This window comes from Pelophylax lessonae, assembly GCF_965119305.1.
Source record: "Pelophylax lessonae genome assembly, chromosome: 3".
Taxonomy (NCBI): Eukaryota; Metazoa; Chordata; class Amphibia; order Anura; family Ranidae; genus Pelophylax; species Pelophylax lessonae.
This window is the reverse complement of record NC_138770.1, coordinates 409,556,683-409,569,263: the sequence shown is the minus strand read 5'-3', so window position 1 is coordinate 409,569,263 and position 12,581 is coordinate 409,556,683. Positions and strand designations below refer to the sequence as shown.

The 12,581-nt window shown below is 41.0% G+C and overlaps 1 protein-coding gene across 5 annotated transcripts in view; it reads left to right on the top strand.

Moving 5' to 3' along the window:
• The window catches only part of CEP85L (centrosomal protein 85L), a 347,939-nt gene that overhangs the window by 204,688 nt on the left and 130,670 nt on the right, over positions 1–12,581 (top strand). For all 5 annotated transcript variants that reach the window (XM_082251204.1, XM_082251206.1, XM_082251205.1 and 2 more), the window contains one exon: positions 1,549–2,309. In XM_082251204.1, the coding sequence (XP_082107330.1) occupies positions 1,549–2,309 (761 nt within the window). The remainder of the gene's footprint in view (positions 1–1,548; positions 2,310–12,581) is intronic.

Genomic DNA, 12,581 nt, shown 5'->3' with positions numbered 1-12,581 from the left:
CAAGGAACCCCTAGCAACCCCAGGAGGAACCCTGGTTGAGAAACCCTGATCTAGATGGTATAGATGCCCTTCAACTTTACATATTATGGACGATTCATACCGAACATTTGTTGATGTATGAATGCCCCGGGTACTTTGTTACACATATGGGAGACTTGCCCATTAATTATGGTATTTTGGAATAAAATTCTCCAATTATGAGTTGGTTGGAGATTGGATTCCTAATGATCCTTTGATTACAATGTTATTAATGATGCCTGGGTCCTATAAACAAAATAAAAAAGCTTACTTCGCCACTTTCTAACCACAGCACATATGGTTATATCTAGAAACTGTTGTAAATTAGGTACCCCTTCCTTGATGGAATGGGCATGTGAGATGGACTATTTAAGTCACATGGAAGAGTTGGGCTCCTGGGAAAACGGCAAATCGGATGTATATATCAATAAATGGGAAGTGTGGAAACATTTTGTAAATTCTCCAGAATTCGCAACACATTTTTGTAAGAGTATTCATTTTTTTCACCTTTTTTTTCTTTTTTTTTTTTTTTCTTTTTTATGCAAGGCTGGCTGAAAAGGGAAATATGACATTGTTATAATCTTACTGAGGGTATTTAAAGCAGATCTTCACTGCATCTTTGCACCACAAACTAAAAACGCTATTTAGCTCATGTTTAATATTTAAAGCAAACTCATCCATCCATCCACCTATGTCTCCATGCTTTATTTTGTTGAAAAATCACTTTGAAAAACAACCCCCTAGCATTTCTGGCTGTGGCCATCTTTAGTAGGGGCAAATTATTAATGTAGCATTTACTTCCTGGATTCAATCTGCCCTTAGCTCAGGCATGCAGGCAGGAGTAGTGCGGAGGAGGAGTGCGCTTAGCTGAGAAAACCCTTCCTCCTCTCCTTCCCTCCTGAAGACTCCTGGGCTACCTAAAAAGTAACCCAGTCTTTGACTCTCCTGAAGACTCCTGGGATTTATGACATAATTTGCCTAGGCAAGAAACCAGTAGCTGAAGAAATGTTAAAAAAAAAAAAAAAAAGTTTAAAACAAGTAAATATGGTCTACTTATCTATTTACTAATGCTAGCAGCATGAGGATTAAAAATAATCCATGTTGACAGAGAGTGAAGTTCCACTTTAAGGCCTTACATTTGATGTTTACTATTTTTCCATATAAGTTAGGATCTAGCGGTCTTTGATGGCCAGATATATATGACTAGTGTTTGTCTTAGTATGTCTTAATATTGTGGCAATGCATTTATAATGTTTGATGAGTGTATGAACAATACGATTATATATGTCAGAATATGGTTGTATAATACAGTTTAGGTACATGGTCGGTCTGTCTGTCTGTCTGTCTGTATATATTTATTATAACTTAAAGCTAAACTTAAAGCTTAAAGCTAAGGTATAAAGTATTATTTAGGTTTAGTGCAGATAGATTTGTATTCGTACGTGCCTAAATTTAGTTTGTGTATTTTTTTTTTCTTTGATTGTGCTGCTGCAGTTTATTTATTTACTGTAACTTTTTATTTTTCTCTAGACCATTCAACTTCCAGCGGTACTTCCACCTTTAAGCCGGTGCACCCACTGGTCAGTCTTCCTTCTGCTCATGTCATGCCCTCTACAGCCAGGTCATCAGTGCCCAGACACAGAGAAGACAGGGTGGACACATCTTCTTGGGACAGCAACTATTCTTTGTCTGGTGTAGGCAGGATCTATGGCCACCCTGATGGCCCACTGGATATGAAAGACTCCAGACCCATGAAGAAGTGGTCATCTCTTTCCAAACTGAGCACTCCAGATGCCTTCGGTCAGGATGGCAAAGTTGAAAACACAGGGTCACGGAATAGCCTGGATCGTATGAGTAGAGAGAGCTCTCTTTCCCAGCACTCGCGAGGTTATAGGCCATCTTGTCTTCACTACAGCATGGAGGCACTGAAACTGGACGATAAAGACATTGATAAGAAGGATATGGCAGGTGTAGACCTCAAATATAAATTTGACACCTGCAGCAGCTCAGAGTTTTCTCCATTTGCTACTCCAAGTCGGAGGCATACCTTAGACATGACCTATAGTGCCTTACCAGAAAGTAAGTCTTTTTCAGCCGGTGACAATGTTCCAAAGTTTAGCCACTTGGGTTACCAGGCTGGATCCCCCCTTCAGTCTTCCTTAAGGACTCAGATGTGGCTTACGGATCAGTTTCATGCAAATTCTCAAGATAGGAGAACTCCTGAGGAAACGTGTGGCTTGTCTTCCTGGCATCCGCTGGAACTGCTTCGTCAGGAGACGGAACAAACACAGGTACTTGTAATATGTTCTATGCTGCCATCTTGTGGTTAATTTTGTGAACTACACTAGGTTTGATTTCAGCAATACGTTCATTATATACACTTCATATTAGTACTTGAGAGTGAATGCTTTAAGCGTAGCTCCACTTTTGTTGAGAAAAAAAAAAATTCCCCTCTGGTTAATCTATGTACATTGCAAGGATTTTAACAAGCTTTGTTGCAGATTCCTACCTTTTGATATTCTGAAGAAATCCCTGTTTGTTCCTGGGCCTCTGTGCTCTGTTACCCTTTATGGTTGAAATAAGCTGCAGTCAGAACAATTTTGTTTTGTGCAATTCAGTGAAAAATATGTAGATTTTATTTTTTATATCCAAGGCTGTGTACTCTTTATATTATTCTGTTTGGAGCAAAAAGGTTCTAAGGGTCCATGCACACTGGGCTTCAAAAAACGCCAGCTCTTTTGGCAGGAAAAAAATAAGTCCATATAGAGCATTTCTGTACAGGAGAATTTAGCGTTTTTTTTTTTTTTTTCTGTCAGAAAACTGCTCTTTTAAAACCAATAAAAAAACTAAAAAAAAAAAAAACGTAAAAAAAAAAGCAGAAAACTGCTCTAAAAAACACAAACCAGAAGAGGTTTTTTTTCTGCCTCTAAATGCTGAACACTAAACGTCTTAATGTGCACAAACACAGGATAACACGCTAAACTCCACTAGAAGCAGCGTTTTTTTATACCAGTGTCCTTGGACCCTAAGTATATAGTCTAGGGAAGTTTTTGGTCTTTTCATGCTGGATTTTGTATTTATATTGGAGTTTAACCTCAACAGCATACTGCTCAGTTCCATACCCCCTAGACACTACATTGATGCACAGTACATCAGAAACATTGAGACTTCTGTCTGCTGCCAGCATATATGATACTTTAGCTGAATGAATGGAGTGATATTAGGGCAGAGCTAATTCCACCTAAGTGCCATATCAGTGACATCCACATGCCACATCTTTCATATTTAGCAGGTTTTTATGATAAAGGGCTAATTAATTGTTGTGCAGCAGCAAGAGTTCTGTGTGGCGTATGGTTTAGAAAGGTTCAATGGTCTATTTAAATTAAACGATTTTTTTCATAGGTTGTCATGTGTTAATGCAGATATTATAATGGGTGGACAGCTTTAGGCATTCCCTCTGCCAAGCCTGCATCTTCTCTAAGTTGCATTGGTGGGAACAGAGCTTTTAAGCCACACTTATTATAATTTGATTGCATGATCTCTTTTAGGCAGGCCATAGAGTACTCAATTTGGGTGAAGGAAAGAAAATCACTGGATTCCCCCATTAACACATTGTGTTGATGGGGAAATGCCTCCCGCAGCGCTATTGTATTCTGCCGGGCGGGCACGGGAGTCCTTCCCAACTGGCAGATTATAATGATTACTGCTTGTGGCTATAGCTACCGTCAGTAATCGTATGTAAAAAAATCAGACAGGCTAGTTGTACCCAAGTTGAAGGATGGATCAACTTTGTTGCAATCAGCCTACCCATACATGGATTGAAATTTGGCTGGTCCCTGCTGAACCAACCAAATTTCAATATACATATGGTCGGTTTTAGATTTATAAACCATTTTACTAAATCTATTTAAAGTATAACTAAGGGCAAAGCTTCTTTTTTTTTAAGGTTTGGATAGAGTGGAGAGGGATAAGAACACCTATCCGGTGTTTTCTTTTTTTTTTTTTTGCGGTCTGTGCCCCCGTTAAGAAGAGTCGATCTCTCAATTTGTCCTATTTACCATTATCATTGAAGGTGAAAGTAAGAAAAAAAATCCCAAATTTTAAGTTGTCCCAATAAAAGTAATAGAGAAGAAATCTTCCGATGAGGACACTAGTTCTGGTGTCCTGGGGGTTCCCAAGGAGTTCCCTTAATTTGCAGGGATTTCCTCTCACTTCCTGTTTGGCTATGGGACAGGAAGTGAAGGAAAATCTCCACAATGGGTCACCGATGGCAAAAATAAATCTGTCAGGGTTTATGACCCTCCCTTCCAGAATGAAAAAAAAAAAGTTTTGCTTACAGTTCCACTTTAATTTATAGCCAGTCAGGAAGGACTATGCATTCCAGACTTGGTAAATCTAAAGGAGATTATTTTAACATATGCTAGTAATACTGGAGAAAATGGGTCCTTCAATGCACCTCAGGAAGCTAAATTACAGAAAACCCACAACCTGCATAGTTTTTATACTATTTTTTAAATTGAATGCATGCAAATCAAAAGATTCACTTATTTCCTTAAGTTAAAAGTCCCTTGTGCTGATGGCTGGTTACTTTATTTAAAGGTAAAATCCAAGTCCTTTGTCCCCAACTGTATACGCAGCCATAATGTTAGTGTTGAGGGTTATTAAAACTACTGGTCCTCCTGTCATAGGCACTTGTGAAGAGTGCTGACACTGCCTACCATTTTCATTGCCCTCTTTCTTTTATAGATGGTATGTTATTGATTCCATTAGCAAAAAGTGATCTATATCTGGAGGACTGGTGGATAAGTGAATGGTCTGCTTCCCCAATTAATAGATTAAATTGGATATGTGGTACAGCGCTCCTCACTAGTACTGCATAGTAAAACACAATAATAATGTATAATATGACACACTAGTGCCGGTTCACACTGTTCCGACTTGTCAGGCGACCAAGTCGCCTGACAAGTCGGAACAGTGTTTTGCAATGGAACCGTTCTAATAGGAGCGACTCAAGTCGCTCAGACTTAGAAAAAGGTTCCTGCACCTTTTTTTTTGCAAAGTCGGAGCGACTTGCATGGACTTCCATTATGTGAAGTCGTTGCAAGCCGCGCCGAAGTCGCGGTGCACGGACGATGGCATTAGTCGCCCGAAGTCGGGTCGGATCAGTGTGTACCAACACTAATAAGAGCACACTACATGTGAGGTCCTATACATCATAGAACTAGATACATTGTGTGGAATATATAAATAATAAACAACAAAAGACACTTTAAATAAAACACCACTGTCATGCCTAAACCAGTGATAATCAGTGATAGGGGTTAAAATGGTGGGGAGGGGTTGTAGATAAGTGCATGCACCGGTTTACTTGGAACAAGAGCCAGTCACAAAATTGCTTTATTGAATTAGTAAGACATTTTGTTGGATTATGAATAATTCCCAAACCGATTAAAAATGTCTCAAGAACGAAAGAATTTTATTGCATAAGGGTGAATATCTGTTTAGCACTTGTCATAAATGGCCTTATTCACTAAAGAGCTCCTATTCCTTAAAGGGGACCTTTCAGTAAATTTACAAGTCTGCATGAAAACATTCCTTACGTGTCACAATATGTAACCCCCCATATCATTATAAAGTAAAAAAATCGATCAGCTCCAGGTGAATTTACCTGGCTGAAATTAGTCTTCAGTTTGTTGCCGGTTGGAGGTAACCTTTCCTTGGTCCTTTCTCCCCAAATAATTACAGGAGACTTGGTTATTGTAACTTTTTGGCAAGTCACAAGGTTAAGTCTTGGATGCTTTCCAGTGCATTCCAATCACTCTAGTTCACACCGGTGCATTCAGTTCCAGAACTTTAAAAAAAAAAAATGAACACAAGAAAATAAAGATTTTTTAAATGTGAAAAGGGGAAAAAATATGTGCTCCCTTGTAAACGCACATGCAGAAACACACCCAGAATGCTGGAATTGTGATGTAAACGCGGCCTTAAGGGTACAGCAGGGGGCTGATCTCTGTCAGACCTTTGTAAATACAGCCAAGATCTTTACAGGCATCAAGTATCTACATTGGTTGTCTCTGCATCAGCATGCCCTTACAGGAGGTAGTTGCTGACCCAGGAAAATGCCTGGTCAGCGATTGCTCCATCCTAAAAAGAAAAGCGCATTATAGTAGTGTCGGGGAGGGTATGGTAATCTCAGTGAGTAGCTAAAAGTACCGTAATCTTGCATTACCTCCGACAAAGTGTGACACCTACAAGTTGCTTAGTATTTGCATGCATTTAAAGTGGTTGTAAATGCAAATGTTTTTCCCCTAAAATAATAAACATGTTCTGCTCTGTGTAATGGTATTGCACAGAGTGATCTCTTGCCTCTTCTGTTGGCCCTGCCAGCTCTATTCGCTCCTCCTCTCCTGTGAGTGCTCCCATAGCAAGCCGAGGTAGGGGTACTCATGCAGGCACACTCCCATGCCAAGCTGTATGCGTACGTAGGCGCACACATCTTGCCTCAACCCCCCCCCCCCCCCTCCTCCTGCTCTCTCCTCACAGCATTTGATTGGCAGCAGCCAATGGCTCCTGTTGTCACCTCTGTGCCTTGTGAGAAGAGAAAGAGGGGGGGGGGTGCCACTGCAGATGGGCACAGTACTGGATCAAGAGAAAACTCCAGTATGTGAGGAGGAGGGGGGGGGGGGGGTGAACATACAAGTTCTGGAAAATATTTATTTTAATGTAGGGAATGCATTAAAGTAAAAATGTCTTGACTTTGGAACCACTTAAAAAAATATTTGTGATGCAAGGTATCTAAAGGGGTACATCTTGGACACAGAACCACTTCGAATTTGGTTTGTTGACATCAGATTAGTGCAAAGTGAATTATTGTTTTCCGTGGGTCAGTATATTTAAAAGAGAAAGGAGGGATATGAAAAAGATTCAAACTCACCTCAGTGGATGCAGCATTGATCAGATGCTGCATCAGTCCCCCGGCACCTTTACACTGAGAACTGAGCAATCAAACATCGCTAATTGCACAGTTCTTAAGCATCGTACACACGCAACGAATTTCCGCCGACCGGTCGTCCGTCTTTTGTCCAGAGTGGTGTCTGTTGGTTGGAATGTGCTCTAGACTGCACACACATTTTCCCGTATGACAGAATTCTACTTCAGAAGTGATGTCATGTGTTGGATTGCTTTCTTTGTGTTCTTTCATCTCTGAGCATGCCTATTCTTGCTCATAAGATTTTTCCCCGTCGAAATCTGTACTAATGAGACGAAAATCGGACGTGTTTTGACGGAGGACAATAATTTTAATGCCTGCAGACCAGGATTTTGTTAGCCGAAAAGTTGGAGTTGGCTGTCGAAAGCACCATACTAACAAGCCGAAAATCGGCAGATCGGTCGTCAGAGGAAATTTCCCGGCCGAATTTCTTCTCATGTGTACGGGGTTTTAGTCTTCACTGAGCAGAGAGACTGTGACTGTTAGTCACTACTCTCTGCTTTGCCACTCCAGCGCTCATTGGAGCACAAGGCTGTAGAGCGGGTTGGAGCGGCTGGCTCAGGCTTTCAGCAGCACGCTGAGAGGCTGAGACAGCCGCTGGCCAGGCATCTAGGTGGATCCCAACATTAAAGTCAGGATCTCTCCAGAGCCTGGTCTGGCTGAGTGTCATCAACGCCCACTGTTGGCTGATTACAGGTCACAGGAGTGCAGAACGAAGTGCACTCTTGTGATCCCCAGGAGAAGTAGGGCCAACTACTTCTTTAAAAATTAGCCCTTATCTCCTCCCAAATCGCTGCAGATTGGTAGCAGGTGTCCAGGCTAGAATGTACTGAGATGATGATCCAGCACTGCAAAAAGGCTGCACTGCATCACTTTATCACCCTTTTTGGGACTACATATCCCATCATCTCTAGAGCTTACCCCATCCTCCCAGATCTGGCCTCAAGACCTGCAGTATTTTTTTTTTTTTTTAATTGGGGTGCGCGCACACTCATGCACCGAAAGCTTATAGACAGCAGTAGTCCCAGCCAGGAGCGTGCATGTAAGGTTGGCTCCATGAGACTCTACATGGCAATGGGGCCACCCTAAAACATTAAGCAAAGAAGGGAGAATGGGCAGACCTTACATGGATAACAGACATTTAACAGGGTAAGTATGGTAGTCAGCAGCATCAAGAGAAAACACTTTAGGATTTCCTTACTTTCTGCTGAGCCAAGTACGGTAGATTTGCGCTGAGTATTCTATGAGGGTTCTTTAAAAAGTTTCTGCACTTTTTTTTTTTTTAAATCTATTATATTATAAAAGTGTGGAAACCTTTTGAAGACCCCTTGTTTGTCATGGATGCACGATGCTGTAAAGAACTGGAGTTTCACGACATGGGTCACTCACAGAATTCCTACGAAGTATGGCCAACGAAAAACTCTGAAAAACACGCTTTTCAAAATTAAAGTCAGTTTTTTTTTTTTTCTCAATTTTAGCATTAAAAATCTGTACACCTGAGAAATGTTCTTGATTGGGGGTTGATAATTTGCTTTTGGTCTGGATTGCCAGTATGGTGAAGTAGTGGGTTGGTGTAGTTATTTTCCATTTGCTGTGCTTGGTCACAATCGGGTTAGACTCCATTCATCCTCTGAGTGGTGCTGTTGCTTTCTAGAAGAAGCCTATTGAAAGAAAAAATGGCTGCGCTCCAATATTATCCCTCTTACACATACTTCAGCCCGCTTAGTTGTTCTGCTGTAAGGAAGAGATTAATTTAATAGGATTACTACGTGAATAGAGTTTGCTAAACTGTAATCATTTAAACAATTTAGTCTTTGGGAATGTACAATTTACATTGTAGCAATTACTGTAAACTACAGCTACAAACACAGTAGCACTTAGCATTGCCGTAAGTAATTTCAGCTTGTGTTTAGCTTGTCGACAATATTTCAGAGAATTATGGTATAACCCAAGAAAACGGTTACTACAAATTCTTGATTTTTTTTTTTTTTTTTTACGGAATGGTCTGCCTCTTGAAGAATAACTCCACGTTTGTGCAAGGAAAAAAAAAAGCTAAACTCTTCAGGGCCTGTTGTATACACGCCAGTACTTCAGTGCAGATTGTTATGAACGTCTGTTATGTAGATGCTGTGGTTTACGCACACGGGTGTATACACAGTCTGTAGACTATAGGGGCTGTGCTCCGTAATACCCTTGTAGCATTGAACTGCATAAAGCTAAAATTAAAAAAAACTATAAATTTATGCTCTGATTTTGGGCTTATGCACACGGACATAAAAAAAATGATGTGGAGTATGTCTTAGTTATGTGTGGGCAGTTTTCATGCGTCCAGAATGACTAAACGCACCGCTACCGCTGCCTGAAGGATGATTTATTTAGGCCCTGTTCACACCTGAGCGTTTTTCAGCTCATCTCTAAAGTCTAAAAAAAGCTCACCAAGCAAAATCTCATTCATTTAAATGGCCCCTGTTCATATATGAGCATTTTATCGCATGAAGCAAAACCCTTGAAGCTCAAAAAAGTACATGCGGTTATTTTTTGGCGGATTTCAAGGTTTTTCTTAGATGTCAATGCCTGCCTCCAAACACCTGCAAAAAATGCCTGAAAAATGCCCAGGAAAACACCTGAAAATTATACTCAGGTGTGAATGGAGCCTTAGGGCCAGATGTAAACATAACCAAAGTGTTGTGAAGCTATGCTAGGCAGCAACGCCTTAAAATGGTTTAGGACAGCTATTTCCAACAACTTCACCAAACGCATTGCCACAGGGAGGGTTTGTCTGCTATAATCACATGATTGGCACTGGTTCTGTAAGAAAAACTCTGCATCCCTGTAGATGTGCTATTACATTACCTGGGCTGTAAATAAGCAAAGATAAAAGGACTCAGTGCAGTAAAAGAGGGTGGAAGAATGCCTGACATTTCATGCCTGTATGCCAATCACAGTAGCAAGAATTGGGTTTTCCTTAATTGCAAGGAAGTGACGTCAATCTTGGCCACGGTTTCCTTCATTACAAGGAAGTGACATCATACCTGGCCATGGTTTCTAGAATTAGATGAGTGACATCGTACCTGGCCATAGTTTCTGGAATTGCATAGAAATTACATCACATCTGGCCATGGTTTTTAAAATTTCATGAAAGTGATATCACACCTGGCTGTAGTTTCTATAACTGCATAGAAATGACATCACATTTGGCTATGGTTTGTAGAATTTCAAGGAAGTGACATCATACCTCACCATGGTTTTTAGAATCCGAAGAAAGTGACCTAATACCTGCCTGTGGTTTGTAGAATTTGAAGGAAATTAAATCACATTGGGGCCTGTGGCTATGATTTCTAAAATTACAAGGCAGGAATATCACATCTGGGTCAAGGTTTCTAGAATAGGAAGTGACATCACACCTAGCTATGCTTTCTATAATTGCAAGGAAGTGATATCACACCTGGCAATGCTTTCTATAGGTGGAAGGAAGTGACCTCACATATTGCCAGGGTTTCTAGAATAGGAAGTGACATCACACCTAGCTATGCTTTCTATAATTGCAAGGAAGTGATATCACACCTGGCAATGCTTTCTATAGGTAGAAGTGATATCACACCTGGCCATGCTTTCTAGAAGTACAAGGAAAGGACATCATACCTGGTCCAAGGTTTCTAGAATAAGAAGGAAGTAACATCACACCTGGCTATGCTTTCTATAATTACAAGGAAGTGACATCACATTTGGCCATGCTTTCTATAGGTAGAAGTGATATCACACCTGGCTATGCTTTCTATAATTACAAGGAAGGGACAGCACCCCGGCCATGGTTTGTGTAATTACAAGGAAGTGACATCACAACCGGCCATTATTTCTATAATTGCAAGAGACCTTTTGTACCTGGTTAATGGTTATAGACTGAGCAAAAAGTTTAATTTATGTTAACAGCATTAAATATTAAAATAGATTGTGGCACAAGCAGACATGTGATATTCATTTTTGTAGTTAAAGTGGAGTTTTTCTCTTTAAAAAGCAGTATAAAAAAGGAGCATTGCTGTGCAGTGCAGTCCCACCTATGTCGCCCACCCATGTGGATCATTTTCCTTGGCCACTAAGACACTATAGGGTTTATTTGCCAAAGCTGGAGTGTGCAAAATCAGACTCACTTCTGCATAGAAACACTCCAGCTTTAGTAAATAAACCCCTATCAGACACTGAGTGAAACGAAGGGCAATGAAAGGTGACAGCTGCCTTAGAAAGCATTGCCAGTAGGCAAAACAGTGTGTATGGACATCTTTAATGCCATCTGCACTCTTCTTGTTTTATTTGGATACTTTAATTCACTGCACATATTAGAGAACCTCTGTCAATTATTTATAAAGCCAAAGTAATAATAGGAGCTCCATTTTTATTTGTAATTACTCTAATGCAGCAATTCTCAGTGTCTGTTACATAGATCTTCCCTGCAAGTACCCACATCATTAGTTTTAGTGCTACCAGCTTTGTGCTAATCTACCCAGAAGGTTTTGATATGCTATGAACAGCTGAAATGGAACTAACTTTAAAATTTTCGTTTTACATGAGTCAAAAGGGCACTTCAGCTTCACCAAATTACATTATTTTTCTGAGTATTTTAAGGTTTATTCATACCTTTTTCTTGCCATATATGCTCTGCTTATCCCAAGCACACGTGTGTAAGATAAAGCCTAGGCTAAAATCACGTGGTTGTGTAACTAACAAAATCATTTATTAATGCTTCACATCCAGAAAATTGGAAAGAGGCTGTTTCAGACACCATGTCTCATACTTGCAGTATGATTTGTAGGATCAGCAAGGCACCATTGTGCAGCACTGACTAGCATGAAGCACAGCTTGCATGTGTGATGAGCAAACATTGCAACCTCCATGTGCATAGTTTACAGAATGGGCCTTCTACAGTGTTATGCCATTATGTGCTAGTATGCATTTCTTCCACTGGTCCCAGGCATTTCCATCTTTGCCCATTCTACTTTCCGTGTTCCTTGTCTTCAGCTGCTTCAATGGCTGGGCTGCGATTACATCACGTACACAAGAATCACATCATGATAGATTGTTTGCATTACACTTGTATTGTACTGGTCTCCAGCTTCCCTTCCAGTATTACATTCACTTGTCCCTAAACCTGCGCAGTATCACCCACAGAGCTGAAGAGCTACTTGTCAAAATCTTCTGCGATAGGCCCATGCAGGGGCAGTATTTCTCCCAGGGCTACTATTCCCCCCACTGACACCAGTGATGGGACATTATTCTTCCTCCTGGTGCCAATGAGGGAGCACCATTCCTCCCACTGGCACCAATGACGGGGCACTGTTCCTCCCACTGGCACCAATGACGGGGCACTGTTCCTCCCACTGGCACCAATGACGGGGCACTGTTCCTCCCACTGGCACCAATGACGGGGCACTGTTCCTCCCACTGGCACCAATGACGGGGCACTGTTCCTCCCACTGGCACCAATGACGGGGCACTGTTCCTCCCACTGGCACCAATGACGGGGCACTGTTCCTCCCACTGGCACCAATGACTGGGCACTGTTCCTCCCACTGACACCAAT